The sequence below is a fragment of the Anabrus simplex genome, chromosome 6 (assembly GCF_040414725.1).
Source record: "Anabrus simplex isolate iqAnaSimp1 chromosome 6, ASM4041472v1, whole genome shotgun sequence".
NCBI lineage: Eukaryota > Metazoa > Arthropoda > Insecta > Orthoptera > Tettigoniidae > Anabrus > Anabrus simplex.
The window spans coordinates 125,683,968-125,709,341 of NC_090270.1; the positions used below are offsets into that span (position 1 = coordinate 125,683,968).

Sequence of the window (25,374 nt, forward strand, 5' to 3'; positions counted from 1 at the left end):
ATTTCTCCGTTAATATTCACTGTATCGAAAACCTCTACATAGCGAAAGTTGTTTAGAATATAATTTCCGATATTTTACGTTTAGTGTGATTTTACCGTGTGATGAAAAATAACGGAGATTTTCACGATTATAATATTTTTCGCAGATGTCCGAATATCCCCGAAAATATCTGTTTTATCTAAATCCTGTACATAGCAAAAGCTAAAGGAAAGGCCACTTCCGAACATTTTTGTCTCATTCGTTTTCACCGTATGAGCTATCATGATGGATATATTCTCAAATTCAATTCGAAACTTAGAGCAGATCAGCTGTTATGCAGCTGAGAATACTCTCTCCATCAACCCAACGAAAACACAAGCTATCATACTAGCGCAGAGAACACACAGCTACAACTTCCAGTCATTCAACTAAATGGCATTGCTATCCTATTCTGTTAATCAGTAAAAAGCCTTGGAGTCACTATAAATGAATAAACTGGGATGAGCATGTTACTAATGTAAGTTATGCAGGAAAGTTCATTCATCACTTCATCCCCTTAAGATTCACCAATCTCTATTACCTCTCAACTTAAAAATAAGACTGGTTCAAACATTGATACATCCAATTTTTAACTATTGTGATGTTGTGTTGCTGGATGCTACCAGTGAACAAAATAAGAAACTGCAGAGAGCTTTAAACTCCTGCATTAGATTTAGTTTTTCATTGAACTTTGTCTCACATGTATCCCCTTTTTATGCACAACTTTCTTAGTTAAAAGTAGAGCAGCAGAGAAATCAGCATGTATTAACCCTTATCTATCGACTCTTGACTGAAAATATACCTGAATATCTCTCCAGTAATTTCCGTTTTCTATCTTCTTTTCATGATCGTGGCACGCGATCTGGGTCAATAATTGTTGACGGGACATTTGGCTGAAAGATAGCGGAGCCAATCAGAATGAAGCACTCGTTGGCCACGCTCTACATATAGAGTCATTGTATGGTAAGGGTCAAAAAAAAAAAAAAAAAAAAAAAAGGCAGGAAAGATCAACACATGATAACGGTGGTTCTGGGAAGTTTATTAGCATTTATGATTACGAACACTGTTCAATATGGCCTCCGAACTCGGCAACATGCTGCATCCGTAATACGACATGGTCGACAGTAATCGGCAGCATATCGGGTGAAATCAGACCGACATGTCGTCGTATGCTAGCCTTTAGACCAGGCAGAGACCGGACATGTCCCTGATAGACACGATCTTTTAAATATCCCCACAACCGGAAGTCACATGGATTTAGGTCGGGGAACATCGAAGGCCACGCATCTGGAAAATGCCTAGAGATAATGCGGTCGTTACTGAAGGTTTCTCGAAGCAATTCTTTCACCTGGCTAGTGATATGTGGTGTTGCCCCATCTTGCATGAAAATAACGGTGTGGTCACAGTTGCGTTCCTGCAAAGCTGGAATCACGTGTTGCACAAGGAGGTCCCTATAACGTGCAGATGTCACTGTACACCTAACAGGCCCACCAGGGGTCATCCCATCAAAGAAAAACAGGCACAACTTTACTTAAGGCTCACCAGCGCAGAACCGCTGTTTAATGTTCATTTGTCATTGATCAGTTTCTAATATGACGTACCAATGTCTTCGTTGCTACGGTAATCAACAAGTTACTGTTGAAAATTGTGTTTGTGGACATTGCAATAAAGGTACGTTCAATGTCGGTATAATTTTTTTTTCTATATCCTAATGTGTGTGTGTGTGTGTGTGTGTAAAATAATTTTTCCAGTGACAGAGCCATTGATCTCGATACGTTAGGTCCGGCTAGTGAGAAAATCATTGGTCTGGATTCGTTAGGTCCGGCTTGTGACAAAACCATTGGTACCGGTATGTAATCAAGGAAAGGGGGTGTGGGGGTGTAAGCCCCCCAGGTTAGAAGCCGCGAAGCGGCTTTTGGCCTCTATTTCTTATTCATATTACATCACAAGTCGCGTTATTCCGATATTGTTAAATTATGGCTGGCGGTGGCACGAATGGATTTTGCCATTGGCTGAAGATTTACTCTATGAAACGTCACTCCCATAATTCAAGACAGCGAGATGTTCTGTAATCATTGGCGAAATCTTCAACCAATGGCAGAGTCCATTCGCCCACCGTCAGCCTTGATTACTATGTTTTTATCTTGGCGAGCCTTATGTTAAGTTATACCGAAAAACGGACCGAGAATGAAGGAGCTTGTAAAACCACACCAAACAGTCACGTAAGCTGAATGCAATGGTTGTTCCTGCACAACGTTTGGAGGAGTCGAACCCCATATGCGACAGTTCTGTGCATTCACTGCACCCTCCAGAGTAAAATGTGCCTCGTCAGTCCACATAACATTCCTCGGCCACATGTTGTCCACTTCCACGCGCGCCAGAAACCGAAGGGCAAAGTCACAGCGGTGTGCAACATCTTGGGATTTCAATTTGCGAACAGTATGAATGTTGTATGGATACCAGTGTAAAATGCGCCGCAGAAACTTATGAACTGTTGACCGGGGTAGCGACAATTCACGTGACACAACTCGAGCCTGGTTACATAATTGGGAGAATGTGCTGCACGGTCTGCTACAGCTACAGCAACTTCATCAACATCCATAGGGATGGGCCGCTGTCCTCTACTTGGTGCGACGCCTAATTCACCTGTTTCCTCAAATTTCTTCTCTGCTGTTTCTGTCGGCGATATTCCCGCAATACAGCGTTGCTATTGTTGCCATTCTGATAAAAACAATTTCACTACTACTTCAGTAGTAGTGCACGGCTCTCTTCCCAATAGGCATTACGTTTCACACGGAAAAGTTCAACTTTCGTATGTTACAACGAAGATTCACTTCACAAAAGGAATCAACATGCGTCACCAAGCAACAACCAAGGAACTGACCAAAGAGAATGGTACTGATACAGCGCAATTCTACCGGAAGAACATTTTGACGTCAGAGTTACGAAATATTACATGCTCTGACCGCTTACAGCGCCATATTTTCGCCTGGTGGCAAAGTTTGGAACTAATGAATTTTGTGGCATAATTGGCGAGCGCATTACTTAGTTACCATACTTAGCATATCTAAGAAATTTCATACTCCTACGATCATTACAGCCCATGCTGTACCGCACTGAATACCGCAACTTGTATTGTGGACACCCGGTTGTTAGAAGCTCTTAAAAAAAAAAAAAAAAAACTACTTGAGGACTTCCTTTCTACCCAGAATATCCGAAGCATTCTTCTGTACAAATACATTTCGAAAGCTTCAATCTACCTCTTCGGCAAAGTGCTGAGCGTCCAGCCTTCGAAACCATACAAGGAGGACAGGAAAATATAGCATCGTAAAATTCCATCTCGGAGCTGAAAATTGAGATCTCTACTGGTGAATAGGGCCCTCATAGGTACTGTTGAACAATTTTTTTTCCCTCGAGTTAGAGAAATTACCCATAAACTGCTAAAATCCCCGGGCCGACCAGAAATCGAACCTCTTTACCATTCAGACAAGGAGCCAGGCATCTATATAAATACACTGACTGACAGAGCAAATGCAACACCAAGAAGGAGTGGTCAGAACTTTATGCCAATTGCAGGGTAGACTGACGTCACTGAGGTATGCTCATGATGTGAAATGCGCCGCTGTGCTGCGCACGTAGCGAACGATTAATGGGACACGGCGTTGGCGAATGGCCCACTTCGTACCGTGATTTCTCAGCCGACAGTCATTGTAGAACGTGTTGTCGTGTGCCACAGGACACGTGTATAACTAAGAATGCCAGGCCGCCGTCAACGGAGGCATTTCCAGCAGACAGACGACTTTACGAGGGGTATGGTGATCGGGCTGAGAAGGGCAGGTTGGTCGCTTCGTCAAATCGCAGCCGATACCCATAGGGATGTGTCCACGGTGCAGCGCCTGTGGCGAAGATGGTTGGCGCAGGGACATGTGGCACGTGCGAGGGGTCCAGGTGCAGCCCGAGTGACGTCAGCACGCGAGGATCGGCGCATCCGCCGCCAAGCGGTGGCAGCCCCGCACGCCACGTCAACCGCCATTCTTCAGCATGTGCAAGACACCCTGGCTGTTCCAATATCGACCAGAACAATTTCCCGTCGATCGTCGATTGGTTGAAGGAGGCCTGCACTCCCGGCGTCCGCTCAGAAGACTACCATTGACTCCACAGCATAGACGTGCACGCCTGGCATGGTGCCGGGCTAGAGCGACTTGGATGAGGGAATGGCGGAACGTCGTGTTCTCCGATGAGTCACGCTTCTGTTCTGTCAGTGATAGTCACCGCAGACGAGTGTGGCGTCGGCGTGGAGAAAGGTCAAATCCGGCAGTAACTGTGGAGCGCCCTACCGCTAGACAACGCGGCATCATGGTTTGGGGCGCTATTGCGTATGATTCCACGTCACCTCTAGTGCGTATTCAAGGCACGTTAAATGCCCACCGCTACGTGCAGCATGTGCTGCGGCCGGTGGCACTTCCGTACCTTCAGGGGCTGCCCAATGCTCTGTTTCAGCAGGATAATGCCCGCCCACACACTGCTCGCATCTCCCAACAGGCTCTACGAGGTGTACAGATGCTTCCGTGGCCAGCGTACTCTCCGGATCTCTCACCAATCGAACACGTGTGGGATCTCATTGGACGCCGTTTGCAAACTCTGCCCCAGCCTCGTACGGACGACCAACTGTGGCAAATGGTTGACAGAGAATGGAGAACCATCCCTCAGGACACCATCCGCACTCTTATTGACTCTGTACCTCGACGTGTTTCTGCGTGCAACGCCGCTCGCGTTGATCCTACATCCTACTGAGTCGATGCCGTGCGCATTGTGTAACCTGCATATCGGTTTGAAATAAACATCAATTATTCGTCCGTGCCGTCTCTGTTTTTTCACCAACTTTCATCCCTTTCGAACCACTCCTTTTTGGTGTTGCATTTGCTCAGTCAGTGTACAATAATAATGCTGTCTATGCACTTCAAATTTTTGCCTCATACTTCGTTCTTACCTTGGATACAGGTTCATTTTAACTGATTATTTCTTTCTTTCTTTCTTTCTTTCTTTCTTTCTTTCTTTCTTTCTTTCTCTTTCGGGAAAACAGCTCAACAAAATTCTTCGAAACTTGGTATTTGAATTCAAGGAGAGGCAGAGAGAGCACTAGGCTATACACTACATCATTTGATTAATGGACTAGGGAGAGTACATTTTTTTTTTTTTTTTTGCTAGTTGCTTTACGTCGCACCGACACAGATAGGTCTTATGGCGACGATGGGACAGGGAAGGGCTAGGAGTTGGAAGGAAGCGGCCGTGGCCTTAATTAAGGTACAGCCCCAGCATTTGCCTGGTGTGAAAATGGGAAACCACGGAAAACCATTTTCAGGGCTGCCGACAGTGGGGTTCGAACCTATTATCTCCCGAATACTGGATACTGGCCGCACTTAAGCTACTGCAGCTATCGAGCTCGGTGAGAGTACATTTTCTGACTGGGCTCTCCTGTTGCGAATGTTAAGGATTCACATTACTTCCAATCTCCATTGACTCGATGACATCTCCTGAGTATTTTCGGGCTCATTTTCTAGACTGCTAATAATAAGAGCTGGTATCTGACATTTCTTAGAGGGAGGTCCATTTACTGCCTGCCGAGGCGGGATAAAGGGAGTGGCTGTGTGGTTGCCATGGAAACGAGGGTGTGGCGACTGCGGTTACCATGGAGATAAAACTTCAGGGCAGCTCGTCTTGCTGGGAGTTGCCAAACCTGTCACTGTCACTGATAAGAACCTGATTGTTTGTATAAGAGTGATCGCAAATGGGACGACACCGCCTGGCCAGTTAGTCTACAACAGATAACAGCGGTCAGAATGAAGGAGGGAACAAGTGAGCCGGAAGCGAGGGGTAAGAGCATGTAGAAAGGAATGCTGGAATGTGGCAACATCGTGAAATGGCACGTACAGTTCTCCTCCCTCCAACATTACCTGTCAGACGCCAACTTTAGTTCAGTCTAGTATAGACGGGAGCAATAAATTAACAACCACTCGATTGCGGCGCTCGGCCGTCTAGTCGTAGTTAGGCCTGGTCTGTAGGCTCTCTTACGTCGTCTCGGATATCTTGGGCTTGATCGATTCTGACTCATTCTTTCTACTTGTTTTCATTTACTCTACAGGCAATAGTGTACAGTGTATAGGCAATAGGCCTTCTTTAAATTAAAGATATTGAGACATATGTGAAAATATACAAAATTCTCACATTTTTCACCAATTTGTAGGCACCTATTCAAGCTTTCTCACAAACATTATAACCGATATTGATAGATCTCGCATAGACGAAACGAACGACACCTCGCGGCACATACTATCACGCCTCAGTTCCTCAGTTACGTTCATTTTACCGCATGCTCCGAGCTTCAATTTCACCATAAAATAGTGGACGCGAGTGCCTGAGCCACTCACTATTAGTGATGGGACATTCGATTCATTTTACTGAATCGATTCATTTGATTCCGTTCACGTTACTGAATCGATACAGTGATCCGATTCACGGCTCGTTGGTCACCGCTCCTACTGCATCTGTGTAGTATGTGCTGGTAAGACAGCAGCAACAGCATTTAGTGCTCGCAGCTGCCATCTGGTCTTCATACTATGAACTCCTTTCTTAGAAAAAATGGTAGTTACTCTAATACATCGAAGGTTTCCGGTGACGCAGGGTGGGAAAGGTTAGGATTAGGAAGGTAGCAGCCATGACCTGAATTAAGGTACAGTCCCAGCATTTCCTGGTGTGAAAATGGGGAAACTACGGAAAAACCATCATAACGGCTGCCGACGGTGGGATTCGAACCCACCATCCCCCGAATGCAAGCGCATAGCCACGCGATATTAACCGCACGACAACTCGCTCAGTCATTTAAAAAAAAAGTGTTTTTCTATCAGCTGAGGATTTTTTTTAATAGTCATATTTTGTATAGGCTACCCGAGATGTACAGGAGCCCGCTGGTTTTCTGATTCAACATACTGTTATTGCGTCTGTCCACATATGATTGAAGTCTTGTGCAACGATGTGACATATGAACTGAGAGAATACTGAGCCGTTCTTCCCAATATAAAACAGGTACTTTTGAGTGGTCATGAGTATGACTCATAGTCATAGGGCAGGCTAGAGTCGAGTTTAATTGTCAAATGTCAACTAAGTTATAATACTAAAATTCATTAAACTAATAAATAGTATAACCTAATAGCCTACCTACTTACTAGCTACTTCAGAATTATGTTGTGACTACCTTTTTAACACTGCAAATAAATCCATTTATTATTTAAACCTCCCTGTAAGAAGAGGACAGTGAATGCAAATAGGTATTATTTTCAAATGAGCTGAGCTCGAGAGTCCATTATAGCATACGATTCTTTCAGTGTAGCATGGCTCACTGTATGTCTCGCTGCAGTGAGCCGATAAGGAGCCGTGTGTATCTTGTATCTCACTGAGCCGCGCTCGTTCACGATTCTTTCGATGTGCCATGATTCACTGATTCACTGTCTCGCTGCAGCGGAAGCTCGGCTCCCCGTCAACGTCCAGTGAGTGCGCCACTCAGCACTGTCCGCTGGGAGTAAGCTGAATCATGTGCCGTGAGCTCGCCGTTCCTGTGAATCGATTCACTCGGACACTTGAATGAATCGATACACTGCTTCGAATCATACATTCAGTAGCCAACACTACTCACTATTGCGTCATCTATCTTTGAGAGATATTTCGGTAGACTATTTGAGGACCGTTGGTGTAACATGCGCTTTATGCAAATTTTCTCAAAATCGGTTTTTACCCTAAATACATAGGCCTACTCTTTGTTGCTGTCTACAAGCCTATGCAACCGGGTTGAGCAAAACTTGCTTTATGCCGAAGATCTAGCATACAGAAAAAGAGGCTATTTTTGCAAAACTCGCCTTATGCACTGACACCAGTTTTTTTTCAAAACTCGCTTAATGCTATTCTGTTTCAAAATTCCGTATTACTAGTGTGCTCTCATAGTTGTACTGCCTGAAAGTAGATGGCAGGTGGAGCATTATTCTTCCAACACTTGTCCAACAACAGATATTTGTGGCTCTCAAGTAATTGTACTGCTTGGCAACCGATGGCAGAGCATGTATTATATTCTGTCCCTTGGCGCTGAAACTGTTATGTGAATCAATGGTCATTGTGGGCCAAATAGTAGAAGTTAAACTGAAGCGAGCAGTGACATAGTTAAATATGGAAGGTGAAAGTGAATATAATATTCCTGTGGGTGAAACACAGGGTGGACATAAAAGAAGAAATAAGCGATTACCTTCCATCTGAAGTCATCATAAGTAAACTTGAAGTCATCATAGTCATCATAGTAGTTACCCTTCTCCTAAATCCAGCAAACCTCCAAACCCCGCCAAATCTCCTGGCCAGAGAGAAGGCATTACCTTCCCGAGGGAAGGGGAATGAAAACATCCCCCTAGCTCATCACAGTACTCAAAAAAATTTTAAAACCTGATATTGACTGCACACATGGCCAACAGCATGACGGAAGCAAGAATGGTGGGAAAGAGTGCCATGCAGGCGAACTCACTTTTGTTGACATTACATGTAAGTAGATCTTTATGTGTCTGTATCTGTAGGATAACAGCTGGAGGGAACTGTTGTGCTAACCATGAAATTCTCTTTCTACAAAAGTCAGCACTTTCTCGCTGAAAAGTGGCAGCCTCTCCGTAGGTCATAGCACTTCAATGGCTTAAAAGGCTAGGAGTTCATTTCAAATTATATTACAGCATTCCTTGTCTGCAAACATTGTAGATAACATCTGTGCATTGCTGATCATCTTTTAGACTTCCATAATCTACTGTACTCGACTGGAGGCAAGAGCAATCAAGATGCAATGCTTTTGATGTACATGATATCACAGCACCTGATTGATATGTTGTAGATCCCACTGAAGCTAAAGCCCCTAGATCAGTGTCCATGAAGTACAAGATAAAGATTAGAAATAGGTTGATTGTGCTAGTTTGTGTGGCTGCATTACAAAAAATAACAGATATGTATTGTTCTACTCTGTAATGAACTTCTTGAAAAACAAACTCTTAATACTTTCTCATTTTCTTGTGTTTAATATTATTATTACTTATCTCTGCATTTTATTCAATTCTAGGTGTGTCACAGGATCGGTTAGCTAGGATTGCTCAACATTATCAACAACATAGGACCGCAATGAAGGAACGAAGAGGTGGTTTAAGAGTAATGCAAGAGGACATTGACATTACACAGGAAGTAAAACAACACATTATGAAGTATAAGTGTAGAGAGAGCCATTACAGTAGAGGAAAACTGATTAGATTATATTTACCATCAATACTGAATGTAAATATCATATGGAAGAACTTTTGTAACGAACAGAGGCAAGAACATTTGTTCTGTGTCAAAATTCAACACATTGTTCTATAAGAATTTTAATCTCAGTTTTGGTAATTTGCACAGTGACATCTGTTCAAAGTGCAAGGAACTCAAACTAAGAATAAAGATTGCAGAATCTGAAGAACTTCAAGAAGTGTGTAGAACAGAGCTGAGAGTGCATAAAGCCCATGCAAAAACATTCCACACTATTATGAACACTTACTCTGAGAACTGCATAAAAGTTGCTTTTAACATGCAGCAAAATCAACCTTTGCTGAAGCTCTCTGTTAGCAAAGTGTTTTATGCATGGCAGGTATGGTTCTATAAGCTGATGGTGATGGTACATGAAGCAAAATAAACCAGTGATAAAATCTTTCACTATACATGGTATGAAACCAAAGTAGGAGAGGTGTAAATGAAATTGCATCTGCACTGCAACACTTTCTACTACAGTTGGAAGAAAGCACTAGAAACCGTAGTGAGAAGGGATTGAAACTTCAGCCGTATTCGGACTCTTGCACCAGCCACAACAAAAATTCTATAATGCTCTGCATGCTGGCACATTTCGTGGAGCATACCAAAGTATCTGTCGAACTTACTCACTATTTTTCCATTTGCAGACATAGTTTTATGCCACCAGATCATGTCTTTAGCAGGATTGAGAAAGAATACCAGAAGAAAGAGAACATCATATTGCCTTGTGAATACTGGAGTATTATAGAAAAGTTTGGAAAGGGGAAAAGACTGGTTTTCCTATGACTTCAAACTTATTTCTAAGGAACTAATCAAGGCTACCTTACCTTTCAAAATGATGGACACTCAGGTGATCTCATGCAGCCAAAGCAACAGTAAGGTACAATGCACCGTTAAAACAACATACTTCACTGGATCAGAAGAATGTTTTGATGTTTTGAAAAAGAATGTTTTCTCATTCAGAGCATTGAAATGGGCTGACATTATTCCCAAGACAAACCATGTGGGTGCAGAAAAGAAGAAGGATGTTAAAAAGCTAATGCGTTTCTTTACCATTCCTCTCGAAGCCTTAAGCTTCTACAGGGACATATTCTCTGTTCATGGTGCAGGGTATGAAGACCATGACAGCTCACGAAGAATTTATGAGGAGGAGGAGGCACCAATACTTGAGTAAAAGAACAACAGAAAATTGCTGTTTAAGTGTCTATTTAATGTGTAAATCAAATACCATTTAAGTTTCAGTGGCAGGAACAAAGTGAGTTTTGTAAAAGAAAGCACATTTCTCTATCTTGTTGTCGAAGATTATCATCAATATTGGATGTATATGAAAGGACTGTCTTAAAACATTGTTGTTTGTAAGGAAAGTGTTTCAGTTTGTGTGTAAACTTACAATAATATTATTTATGTGATTTTTTTTTTGTACATAAAGCAAGTTTTGCAAAAACAGTCTTCATTTGGACCTTAAACTTCTTGAAATTAAAAACAGTCTATATCAGTTTAATTCAAACCAATTTTCAGAAGCTTAGTTCCACCATAAATTACAAAATTAAAAAAGCTGCTACATGAATATAATATGTAACAAGGAAGCTGAGTTGGCATGCTCGGTCATTCCTGTCATTATAAGCACAAATGTCCTCTACATTTTAAAATCAAGATGACACAATTTTAATTTTGAATATCCACCGATGATTGAGCTAAGCTTCTGAAAACCAGTTTTGAATTAAAATATTTTAATGTGTGCTGATATAGGCTGTTTTTAATTTTAAGAAGTGTATCAAGCCATCAGCATTGTTTACAATGGTTTTTATTTTAAATAATCATTATTTGGACCTTTCCCTTTTCAGGTCAGTTTTTATGTTTTTGTTAGCTTTTATACATTTAGAAATAAGAATTCTGGTATACAGTTTTTTAGAACACGGATTTCTCCCATTGGACATATTGGAACAAAACGACAGACGTATTCTACATAAAAAAAGAGGGGAAGAATGAACAATATTAAGAGAAAATAGGTTAGTAAAATGATGCATTCCCAGGACTTCATCAACATCCACCACTTCACATTTGCCGTCTCATTGCATTATCGCCACTCCCAAAAATTCCTTTCCATATCATTAAATTCAAAATACTTACCGTACCCAACTCCTCCTTCCATTATACTGTACCTCCAAACCCAGCTCATTCTTGGCCAGAGAATCAGTGTTTCCTCACACAAGTGGGGAATGAAATCATGTAGATAAATAAATATAGTATACCGTAGCCAAACTTAAACAGTATGGTATGTAGCACCATTAAGGAAGCATTAGTTATGTTCTGAAGCAGTAGCAGCTTGTGAAGTTTAGTGAAAGGGGTTCACATATTTAATTGCAAGAAAATACAATAATAATATAGCATTTATTTCCATTCCCATTTCTAGATAAAATAAACATAAAATAAAAATATACTCACTTAAGACTGATATTCGGAAGTCGATGTAATGAAAATCAAGTTGAGACTTGAATACCCAACAAAACAAGGTTGGTCCTGAGAAATGTTCAGAAGCGGAAATGGCCTTCTCAATAAAGCCTTGATTTCAAGCTTTCTCCTCTGTTGGCATTACCATGGAGAGAAAGAAACTCTTGGTCATGTCCTGGGATTTTGCACACGCGGGGAGCTCCTAAGAAACACGTGGCACCACCACATCAGATCCTTCATTGTCGAAGAACTGAGAAAGAAGGGATTCAATGTACATGAGGAGGTACACGGACTAGCCATAAATGGTAGTTCACAGAGAATTGACATCATAGCCTTTAAAGACAACAGCTCTCAAGGATTCATATTAGATCCGACTGTCAGGTTCGAGCACCATAGCGGTCAGCCAGAGGAGGCTAATCTAGAAAAGATTAGATTAACAAATACAAACCCACTATCCCTTACTACAAATCTAAATACCACCTTCAGGAAACTGAAATAATGTAATAGGGATAATGGTTAGAGCTCGCGGTACCATACCTCATCACTTCGTCGCCATATGGAAGTGCTTCCAACTCCCAATGAAGCTCATCCCAGAAATCGCGACTCTCGTCCTCCGAGGCTCCATCAAGATCCTGAGACACCACCAACAAATGACAAAAACAATAAAGATAGAGAAGGAGTTGAAAACTTTTGGGAGGAACTTGATTACATATTAGCGAAGATCCCTGATGAGCATATAAAAATCTTACTTGGAGATTTCAATGCTAAAATAGGCAGAGAAAAGAAGTATCGCACAGTTGTAGGAAAATGGCCAGCTCATAAATTAACGAACAAAAATGGCCAAAGATTAATTGAACTTTGTGCAGATCATAGACTCGTTTTGGAAACCACCAGATTCATGAGGCGACCACATAAACTTATGACATGGAAATGCCCTAACGTAAAATTGGGAGAGTTTCAGATTGATCATGTTGCCATGGATAAAGATTATCATAAAGAAATTTATAATGTCAGAGTCCTCCGTGGGGTAGACATTGACTCGGATCATTATATCTCAAAAATAAAAATCAAGTTAACACCAAAAAGGAAACACAAACATAATCATCTCAAAGCAAGGAGAAATTATGATCCCAGTTACTTAATAAATAATAAAATATATTTAGAGAGATCCAAAACACCTTTAAATGACAAATTAGAGACAATGATCAACAAACTTAAAACCATAGCTGAAGAAATTGCCCCAATCAAAAGGAGAAACATGCGTGGTGGAACGAGGAATGTGACAAAGCAATTCAAGCAAGACACAAGGCATGGATAAATGATCAACAGAGGAAAACGGAAAAATCTCGAGAAGAACTAATTAATGCCAGAAGACAAACAGCTAAAGAAATTAGGACAATTAAAAGGAATTATCAAAAGGAAATGCTTAGCACTATAGAAGAAACATTCAATCAGCATAAAACAAGAGACTATTACAAAACATTCAAGCAATATCAATCTAAATTTACCCCTCCCACACTTATGTTAAGAAATAAAAATGGTAAAATGGCACACAATAATCAGGATAATGCTAACATTCTTGCAGAATACTTTAAAGAGTTACTTAATTGTGAGGATCCTGTGGAACATTTAGAATTTGATCCTAACCCAAAAAATAAAACTCCATTACAAAAGATTATACCACCAGTTTACAATGAAGTGAAAACGGCAATTAATGCACTTAAAAACTACAAAGCAGCAGGAGAGAATCAAATAGTAGCAGAAATATGGAAGAATGCTAATGATCAGACTATTCAAAACCTACATAAATACATCATTGATATTTGGAACACGGAGAAGCTTCCTGAGGAATGGAATACAGCGATAATCCACCCGCTGCACAAGAAAGGTGATCGCTCCGATCCAAATAATTATCGGGGGATATCCTTACTTGATATTACATACAAGATTTTATCCAAGATTATATACACAAGAATCCAAGAACAACTCGACCAAGAACTTGGAGAATATCAGGGAGGATTTCGACCAGGTAGAAGCTGTCCAGATCAAATCATTAGTTTAAAATGGATAATGAAGCACCAAAGAGTTCGAAGTAAGGGTCTGGTCATCACGTTTGTAGATTTTAAAAAAGCATACGACAGTATTCATCGTGACTCATTATTAAAAAGCCTTAAAGAATTTGGCTTACATCAAAAACTTGTTAACCTCATTAATATGACTTTTAAAAATACGAAGGCAAAAGTTAAATTTAGAGGTGAATTATCAGAATCATTCACTATAAGAACTGGACTTCGACAAGGAGACGGACTTTCACCATTGTTATTTAATTGTGCATTGGAGAAGGTTATGCGTGAATGGAACAAGAAATGCCAACCAACTATCAAGATCGGTAGAAATATTAAACTCAACTGCCTTGCTTTTGCGGACGATTTAGCATTACTTGCAAATACAATAGAAGAGGCTAAATTTCAAATTGAACAACTAGAAATTATAGCTAAAAAAATGGGATTACAAATTTCATTTGAAAAAACAGAAATGATGCCAACTTTTAAAGTTGATTTACCAGTTATTCAGCTGAACAGTAATAAAGAGATTAAAATTGTTCAGAAATTCAAATATCTTGGGGAAATAATAACATGGAACACAAATGAAAAAGAAGCAATAGAACACAGAACAACTAAATTTAAACAAGCACAAAGACTTACCTGGCCAACCTATAAAAAAAAATCTCTTTCGATAAACGCTAAGCTGAAACACTATAATTCCATAGTTAAACCAGAGGCAACCTATGCTAGTGAAACTTTATTCAAATTAAATGTAAAATCTACAACAGACAAATTACAGAAAACTGAGAGAAGAATTCTTAGAACAATTATTAATAAAAAACACCAAGTTGATGGACAGTGGAGATTGTTGCCTAACAACATTGTCTATCGTGAATGTGAATCAATAATATCTACAATGCGTAAAAGAAGAATTTCCTTTTTCTGTCACATATCAAGATTAGCAGACACCAGGATATTGAAACAACTATTCGATTACTTTTTGAAGAATAAAATCAATAATAATTGGTTCAAAGAAGTTCAGGACGATTTGGAAGAATTGGGTATAACTCGGCAACAAATCAAAGACAGAAAAGAGAAGAGGATTTTGAAGAACAAAAGCATAAGTCTCAAACTAAAAGCAGTTGAACGGAAACAATATACTATATCGGACACACAAAGGGCTTCCAGGTCGGAGAGGATGAAAAAGTTCTGGGAGAAGAAGAAGAAGAAATTATCTCAAATGTATTGATTTCAGTGCTCCAATGTGGGCGTAAAATATGTAAATAAATAATAATAAATAATAGATATGTACAGAAAATTTGATATGTTTTACCTTGTTCTTAGTAACAGCCTGTAAATACAGGAGGTCTTTCCAAAATAAATGGAAATTATATACAGTATATGAAAAGTTAGTTTCCTGGAGAAAGCTACAAGACTCCTACCATTATAAAACTCATGCTTTAAGGTTGTTGCTGTTACAAACATATATGTCAAATATAAAATCGAAGTCTGCACCACAAGAAAGCAATCTCATAACTGCTAGTGAGAATAATTTCCTTAGAAATCCATCCTCGACCCACCCTGTTATAAATATTAATAAAACCAGACATGAACCCTGCTTTTGTTCCACTGGCTCCACGCAAGTTTGGAGAGAATAGTATGACAGTGAAAAAGGATAGTTTGAGTGACAGATAAGGGTACTATTGTAGCAGAGATGGGAAGTATAGGAGCCACAACTTGCTGTGATAATTTCTATACTTCCTTTAACACATTTTCCCTATACCCCTCAACACTTGTACTCCACTTTGAGCTATTTTAGAAGCTTTTGCTGGTTCACTCAGCAGAATGAACCAACTGGCTGTGCAGACTATAGCTTCCTTATGCTCTAAGCCTAGAAAGCCAAATAACCAGCAGTAATCCTTCCTGATTTTACCCTTAATAAATAATAATAATAATAAGGAAAATAAATGGCTTCTTAGTGGCATGGGGTTCAATGAACCATTGAGCCTAATGAGATGCCACACCTTTGAAAAGTGTATTGAAATTCTTGATGGCAAGAAGGACTATGTCGACATTTGATTATGTCCACACTATCACTTTACAACAAGAAGAATTGTTCAACGAGTGGGAATAAATCAAGTGATGTAGACCACAGTTGTTCGGAGATGCTGATAAGTTGCAAGTTAGTCCATACTGACCATCCACATTGGCTCAGAGAAACTCTTGATTGCTTCAAGACTTGATTCAACTACAGGTTGTCGTTGTTTGTTTGTTGTCATTATGCTAATTATATTGACCCATTGGGATCCTATTCTTCTGTGTTTGTTCTGTTCCTACTGTTTTATCACCTGTATTCATCTTTATTTTTTATCTCTTCCATGTTATACCAAGGTACAAGTGGGAGATCACTGTATTACCTTGCATTGCAACTAATTATATCTGTGTTTCTGATCTTACCTACTTTACCAAGCTCGGCAGCTGCATTCACTTAAGTGCAGCCACTATCCTGTATTCAGGAGATAGCGGGTTCGAACCCCAGTCGGCAGCCCTGAAGATGGTTTTCTGTGGTTTCCCATTTTCACACAAGGCACATGCTGGGGCTGTACCTTAATTAAGGAAACGGCCGCTTCCTTCCCACTCCTAACCCTTTCCCCACGCAAGAGTACAACACTCCCCCTACTTCCCCCTCCTACGACTATTCACTTGCCCCCACTCCCCTTCACTAGAAGCTCAACCAGCAGTTCGGTGCTAACTTGAGCACAGTGTCCCTCAGACTGCTAACACTTCAATATGTGGGGAATACAGACAAAGAGTATGTCTCTTACAATTGCTTTGGTTTACTTTCTAACACATTTTTATCATTTTTAACATTCTTTTCTTTTCTATTTTCCCTTGCAGCCATTTAACCATTTTCCTATATTGACAATGTCAGGAGAATACTCTAGAGCCTAATCCACTGATTGGTCTACAACTTACATTTTTTAAATGGTCACAGGATAATACCCATATATCATATAGTTCTCTCTTATAACCGTTGATGAGTTCTAATTAACCACATAACTTTGGCCAACATTTTAAAATATTATTTAAGAAGATAAAGTTTTAACTCTGTGTAAACTGGTACTATCAACAAATGGGACATACACAAGGAATAAATGTGAAATGAGTGACACTCTTCAGACTTCTAAGCCAGTAGAATTTGTTTACAAGTGGTCAGTTTACCAAAACTTTTATTTGAATTTCACATCTGATGTTTTAAGTGTCTTCTATTTTATTGTTAGGCCTATATATTTTAATGTGTAATTTATGTCTTATGATAATGTTTACGGTAAGAGATTTTAATAATAATAATAATAATAATTTCGTGTGGCTAGCTCCGATGAGGGTGGGCAGCATCTGCCATGTGAAGGTAACTGCGTGTTATTGTGGTGGAGGATAGTGTTATGTGTGGTGTGTGAGTTGCAGGGATGTTGGGGACAGCACAAACACCCAGCCCCCGGGCCACTGGAATTAGCCATTGAAGGTTAAAATCCCCAACCCGGCTGGGAATCGAACCCGGGACCCTCTGAACCGAAGGCCAGTACGCTGACCATTCAGCCAACGAGTCGGACAGAGATTTTAATGATTTGTACATACATTGTATAATTTGTCGATGTTTAGAATTATAAGGCTGCGAATGACCCCTGGTTGGGTTGAAACCAGTCCCTTAAATTGTGAAATGATCTAAAATCTATTTGTCATTTTACTTATACTGTATTGAAAGGTTGATAACCTCATACCTATTCCCCTGATAAAACATTCTTAACTTATGATAACCCTTTCCTGTCACATCATTTTCATAAGACCTATCTGTGTCAGTAAGGCGTAAAGCAACTTGTATTAAAAAAAAAAAAAAAAAGTCCCTACTTTTATTTTCTTAGCGTTATGTATTTAAGTTCAAGGACATCTGTCCAGTGGGTAATGCCCATTCCTAGCCAAGAAATTGTCAAGAAATTTTCTAGCACTAAGTTTATTAATCAACAATGAAATTACATCATTATTTCCATCTGGGAACTAAATTTGGAAATCAAAGTTTAAATCCATTTCTCCACAAAACTGTAGTATTGGTAATTTTTGTTGTTGTTGTTGTTGTTGTTGTTGTTGTTGTTGTTGTTGTTGTTGTTGTTGCAAACCCTCCCCCCAACAGAAACAGAAACAACAACAACAACAAAAAAGAAAGAAGAAGAAAATTACCCGACAAGATACAGCAGACCCTGAGAGAGATTATGTCCAGACAAATTACACATTTAATGGTGGACATGATCATTTCTGCTCAGTAGGTGCATAATATTTCAGTGGAAGTTTACAGATTCCATACATTTTATCCATTACAGGCTGCAAATGATAAACGTTTGAACGTCTGGTAGCCATTATCATACAGGTGTCAAGTCTTTATGGCTTGACATCGTGGTTAAGCAGTTTAAGTCCCACTGGTGAAAGACATTTTCCTATTATTCTATTCATGGCTTCTACTGAAAGCTTTTGAGTGATTTAAAATACATGAATAGTAAAATAAATATATTTTAAGACACCTGTTGTCCAGATCAGGGGCAGCCTCACTGAAATATGACAGTTAGATATAAAATGATTTTAGATGTAGTGAGCCCACCATAATAATAGCCTATACAAAGCATTAAAGTGAACAGTGAATAAATTCCATGATGATCCGTATTGAAGAGTAATTACAAATGTGAAAGCAAGAGCTAAAAGGTTTTCATCTATTCAGTACTCACTTATTGTAACAATACGGTAATTACATAGATTCAGATGAACAATTTCAGCGATCCGTTTTGGAAAGCAAACATAACATTCAGCATTGTACCTTTACGCAAGAGTGTCCCATTTGAATATTACATGGTTCTGTTTACATTCGATCAATTGTAACTTGGTGTTAAGAAGAACTTCCTAGCTGTCAAGTTTTTAAAGAAAACTGAAGCCTTCAAGAAGTGCAACCTTTTATATCTGACTAAAACTGTGATGAACATTTTTAACACATTGCTGACCGGATGCTTGAGCTTGTCACATACCCTGTGGACCAGACATTTTTCTACTAAGCATACCAGGGTGCACTTGATTATAAAAATGTACATTACATATTAAACCAGTCAATATTTTATCTTTAAAGTTGGTATGGGTACTCTCCAATGCCCCTAGTAGTAGTCGATCTGCCTTTACAAAACCATCTTCAGCGTCAATTCCTAACACATCATTAATGTTTACATCGTTGTCTTCCTCCGAATCACTTGAATAAAGAAGTACACTAGGTAAATTACGGCCTGTGGAGGCTTGAATATCACTTCCACTATCACTCTCACATTCAGTTTCCACTAATTCATTAGACTATTTCCATTTGAACACTCATCGGCATATAATTCTTCTAAAATATCGTCATCAGCTAACACCGTATTCCGCGGGCGCTCCATCTTGTCATTGACTGAACCGGCAGAAAGAAAGTCGACGTTTCGAAACTAAATCAAAGAATAAAAGAGGCCATGAATAAAAGAAAAGTGGCAGATATACATCTATGATTTATTCTACTCAATGTGCACGTCCGAAATAGTTCAAGATATGGTCAAGAGATGTCACAGGAAGACCGAAAACAATGTCGTGAATAAAACCAAGATTTCTTGGGGCCCGTCACCTACCGCTGGCGAGCGTACTACGAGATTTCTTAGGGCCCATCACCCATGTGTTAATAATCTGGCCTAGCACCAGAATTTAAGAAATATGATCACATGAACCATGTTAATCATCAAGAGTGTCTTCTATTCAACATATTTTTAATTGTCTTGTATACAACTTTGACAATGTATTCTTTCATGTGATTTTTAGCTTGTATAAGACTTATTTTATTACTGTATATCATAACTTGTTTTAACATTATAATTTTGGCTGAAGGTGGTCTCTAGAGAGACTTAAACTATTCCTGAATCTATGTAATTATTGTTACAATAAATTAATATTGAATAGGTGGAAACTTTTTAGCTCTTGCTTTCACATTTGTAAAGTGAATCAAGATGAAGAACTAAGGAGTACCCCAGAAGTAATATGTATCTCTTGTGTCTCTAGGAAGGTGAAAAAGTGGATAGAGGTCAATGAACCACTGCCTGACTCAGGAGTTCCCTGGATAAGGGTGTCAGAAGAACAAAAGGAACACAATTCAATATCTGGTACAGAATTTATTTTGAAATAAATAACTGAGTAATTAACATCAATAAAGATATCAAAATCAGCTTTAACCAAAAACATATATGAATTATTCTTAAAAATTGCATACAAACAACATATGTGCACAATAGATCTCATAATTCACATATGAGATCATGTATGTATGTTAACCTTGGTTGTTGATGGAGAAAGGCTGCCAAGATACTTGTTGAATGCTGAATACAGAACACCAGCTCGCTCCATCTCCTCTGCTCTGAAACATTAAAACATTAAAATAATGCTGGTGACAAATGAATTTGAATGAGAAATTCATCATTTGGAGCAGAGAAGAAATTTAACAAGTTACTTTTCTATCAAAACATCAGTTAAGCAAACATATTTATTATTTCCTTTTGCCTTTCTTAGTAACAGAAAACACAATATATAATTCGAAAGTGGCAATTAGTATTCAAAGATAGAAACAGACCATTAGTTACAGGATATTAAATTCATCCCAAAACACACAAGGTAAAGAATCCCTGATAAAAGTTAATCTAAATAGGAGGTCTACTAATTTCCATTTCTGAACAAATATTGCCGGACTGAGTGGCTTAGATGGTTGAGGTGCTGGCCTTCTAACCCCAGCTTGGCAAGTTCAATCCTGGCTCAGTCCAGTGGTATTAGGAGGTATTCAAATACATAAGTCTCATGTTGGTACATTTACTGGCACATAAAAGAACTCCTGCAGGACTAAATTCCAGCACCCTGGCATCTCCGAAAACCTTACAAGTAGTTAGTGGAGCGTAAAGCTAATAACATTATTATTATTAAATAAATATAAAAATTATTAGGCTGTTTAACTCGTGAAATAACCGGGGAAAACACTGGCTCATCAGTTGAAATACCATATCTCTCCAAGATGTTGGCTAGTATATGTTGGAGACACTACTGCAAGCTTCCTTTAAATAGTAAAGAAGTGATGGTGAATGCTGGGGCTGAACCTTAATTAAGGCCACAGTTGCTTCCTTCGCACTCCTAGCCCCTTCCAGTCCCATCGTCGCCATAAGAATTATCTGTGTCGGTGCGTAGTAGTGTAGAATGATGCTGGTGCTGAAAATGGAACTGTAGTTGTTGTGAAGCTAAGAAAAAGTTCAAGCTCTTGGCTGCTTGTGTGTTTGTTGCTCGAATACTCTTCTAGGTAGCAAACTCGTAAGTAACCAAGAAAATCCTTTCATTAGGCCTAACCCAGAACTACATGTGGAGCTGACTGACAGATGTAAGCAGATGAAATGAGAGATTCCACTGGCTTGGAAGATGGAGCATGAGGCACTTAGTAACATATGAGTCATTAATTGCACATGGATTAAATGACAACAGCTATGCTTTACTCATCATCATTTTCATTTCCCTTTGTCCAGCTCCTGCCATATCGGGGTGTTGAAGGCACTTCTCCACCGTTGCCTCTCCTTCCACCACTCCTCTTCAGTAACTGTATTCCAGTCCAGTCTTCTTTTTCTTATACTGTTCTTGACAGAGTCCATCCATTTTGCTCTGGGCCTCCCTCTTGCCCTCTTTCCTTCTAATGTTAGCCTTTAACACTTGTTTTGGTATCCCTCCCTCCTCCATCCTCATATCATGTCCAAATCATTTCAATTTATACTTCTCCATCCTATCACTCAGTTTTTCTACCCCTATCTCTTCTCAGATCTCAACATTTCTTACTCTGTATCCCCTTGTGTTACCTGCTGTACTCCTCAGGAACTTCATCTCACTGGCCTGAATTTTACTCTCATTTCTTGCTGTCAAAGTTCAAGTCTCTGATGCATACGTTAATATCTGAGGTATAATACATCTTGTACATTATCTCTTTACATTTCATAGGAACTTCTCTGTTCCACACCAGGTTCCTTACATTCTGGTAGAACATATTTCCTGCTTGTACCCTTCTGCTGATCTCCTTATCCAACCTTGCATCTTGCATTATTTCACTTCCCAAATATTTGAAGTATTCAACAACCTCAAGGTTTTGTCCCCTGATACTAATGATTCCTTTTTCTTCTCTTTCTCCTCTTGTCATCACCACTGTTTTGCACTTCTCCATACTGATTTTCATACCATATATCAATTCTGTCACTTAAAGCCTCTAGTTGGATTTTCAGTTTTGTATTGTTGACTCCCAGATCACTGTGATCTGCAAACAACAATATTTTCATATCTCCTCCATATCATGCCTGTTTTACCTTTAGAATTGCATCCATGACCATTATAAACCTACCGGTAAGTGGAGATAATGCACTTCCCTGTCTTACTCCAGTTTGGTTGCTAAACTAATTTGTTCTCCCCACTGGAGTCTGGACACAACTGAAACAATTCTTATACTGTACATTGTTTTCGCCAGTTCCCTCGATTGCCTACCACATTCTTTTCTTTCCAGAGTTTCCCACACCTTTTCTCCATTAACACTATAGTATGCCTTCTCTAGATCAAGGAATACCATCAGCAGATCTTTTCCATCAGTAATCTCATCGTAAACATAGGGTCTATCATTGACTTGCTCTGTCGAAATCCATACTGCTCTTCTAAATTTCTTTCCACCCTTACTCTCATCCTACTTTCTATAATTCTCTCCCATATTTTGGCTACTTGTGACAACAGTGTAATTCCTCGATAGTAGTCGCATACCTTCCTCTCACCTTTCTTAAGTACTGGTATTATTTCACCTTTACACCAGTCATCAGGTACCGTAACGTGGGGTAATTCCGATATAATGGGGCATTATCGATCATTCGGTCTTCCTACTGAAAACTGAGCCTTCCCGCAAAACCGCGACGACAATGGATCCAATACGTGGCGTATAAACAAAGGGAACATTATTGGCTATCTGACTGCGCACTAAGAATATGTGCATTCTTGTCTACAATTCACCGGGAGAGGTTGTTAAGAAGTGAGAAATTTATTAAATTATCGCTGTCATTGGAAACTTCTGTTTCAGAAGGTCACGTACCATACACTTTTATTTAAATCTAAGAATTTCATTTTTGTCCGTATTGAACTGAGAATGGAAGATAGGAAACTGAAAAGGTGGACCCTTTTAAGTTTCCTATCTTCCATACCATACACTGGTGGTAAGTTAATACTGCAATCCTATCTTCTGTTATTTGGTATCATATAAAGCTTTTGCGCGAGTTTCTACATTACACTGTTTTAAAGTTACGGCTTTTTATATGCGAAGTTGTCTTGTTATAGGGTAATACCGATCATGGTGAGGACATATGTGAAGAAACTGGGACCTGTCGGAAGGTGTAGATATAACCCTATTCACTTAGAGAATGCAGTAAAAGCTGTCCGTCAAGGGAAAATGAGTATCCGGAGAGCATCTGAACAGTTTGCTGTGCCATATACCACACTAAACGACAAATTGAAGAACAGATATTCACACAAGGTGGGTGCACCGACAGCCTTAACCAGGGAGGAGGAAAAAACTCTCGTCGAAGGGCTGCTGTTATGTGCCTGGTGGGGTTTCCCGCACAGAAATACTGATATACGTAACATCGTCCAGGGTTACTTGAACCACGCTGGGAAGGTCGAGGAAAGGTTCGCAGATAACCGTCTCGGGTTAGAATGGATTCGAGGTTTTCTCAGGAGGAACCAGGAACTCACAGTGAGGATTGGGGAGAACACCAAATGATCCAGGGCAGCTGTTACGAGAGATATTATCATGGACTATTTCCATAACCTGCAAAACACACTAGAGGGAGTTCCTATGTCAAATATTATGAATTATGATGAGACAAATTTCTGTGATGATCCGGGAAATGTGAAGGTTGTTGTGAAACGTGGGGTCAAACATCCTGAGAGAATTTTAGACTCGTCGAAAACGAGTATCAGTGTTATGGTGGCTGCGGCTGCAGACGGGACAGTGTTACCACCATTCACTGTCTACAAAAGTAAGCATCTGTATGACACGTGGACAGAAGGAGGGATCAGCGGTGCTGGTTATAGTCGAAATATGAGTGGCTGGTTTGATCTTACGAGGTTCGAGGCATGGTTTAAGAAAATTATGTTGCCTTATATAAAGACATTACAGGGGCCCAAGGTCATAATAGGCGATAACTTGTCGAGCCATCTCTCAATTAATGTAATCAAGCTATGTGAGAAGCATGACATCAAATTTGTTCTATTGCCTCCGAATGCTACCCACCTTTGCCAGCCTCTTGATGTTGCCTTCTTTCGTCCCCTGAAGATGGCTTGGCGAAGTGTGCTGAATGAATGGAAGAAAACGAATAGGGAAGTGGTGCACAAATCAGAGTTCCCTAAACTTCTAAAAGAGACATTTAATAAGATAGGTGTAAATTGTGCAATGAATATTATTTCTGGGTTCAGAAAAACGGGTATTGTTCCTTTCCATCTGGAAAACGTGCTACGCCAGATTCCACATGATGACAGTGTTGATGACATCAGTCGAGAACGATCGTGGACTGCATCTTGAGCGAGCCCAGGTTGGAGAGGCAAGTACAAATGCACCGGTTCGCAGTGCAAAGCGCTTGACTGTTCCTCCCGGCAAAGGGATCGTGGTGAGAGATTTGGCCACCAATGCAGCTGACAAGGATGATGATGATGATAATGATGATGATCAAAGTACAGAGACTGAAGTAACTTCAGAAGAAGAATCAACATCAGAAGAAGACAATTCAAGTTTTGAGGCGAGGGAAACCTGTCACGTCATCTCCACTGCAGAAACTCTAGCTTCTCATGAAAGACGGGGGGAAGATGGGTTGTCTATAAGTGACTTTGTTCTCGTTGCATTTCCGACGAAGAAGACAATTCGGCGTTTCATTGGCCAGCTGGTGAGTTAGTCCGAGCACACTCAAAGCAAATTTTCTGAGGAAGAGGATCCTGGCTGGCACAACATATTTTGTATTTCCAGACATTTCCAATGTAATGGAAATCGAAAAGGAACAAATTGAGAGGAAACTTATACCAGCGTACTGCAAACGAGGGAAGTTCGTTTTCCTTGATATAGAACATGTTGATGTGGAGTAGAAGGCGACTATGTCCTTGTGTAAAAAATTGTGATTAGTGCCTCTTAAATGTAACATTTTTATCTGTATAATCTGTTTAACATGTCTTATCTATTTTATTATGTTTTACTTACTATTAGTAAAATATCCCATATCTTCTTTACTATTGGTTCGAACAGTTTTACTGAATAGCTTGAAAATAGAATGTGTTTAGAGACTTCAATTTTCTGTGTATTTCTATCAATTTTATTATTTTTAGTGATTTCATGATTGTTTATTTGCTTTGTTTTAGGTTTATATAT

General features: G+C 39.7%; 1 protein-coding gene across 1 annotated transcript in view; it reads right to left on the reverse strand.

Annotated features, from left to right (window-relative positions):
• Window positions 1–11,965: 11,965 nt before the first annotated feature.
• Window positions 11,966–25,374, reverse strand: part of LOC136875543 (leucine-rich repeat-containing protein 45) — a 143,255-nt gene continuing 129,846 nt past the window's right edge. The window contains exons 11-12 of the mRNA XM_067149094.2: window positions 20,244–20,325; window positions 11,966–12,070 (exon numbers count right to left, since the gene is read on the reverse strand). Of these exons, the coding sequence (XP_067005195.2) occupies window positions 12,023–12,070; window positions 20,244–20,325 (130 nt within the window). The 3' untranslated portion in view covers window positions 11,966–12,022. The remainder of the gene's footprint in view (window positions 12,071–20,243; window positions 20,326–25,374) is intronic.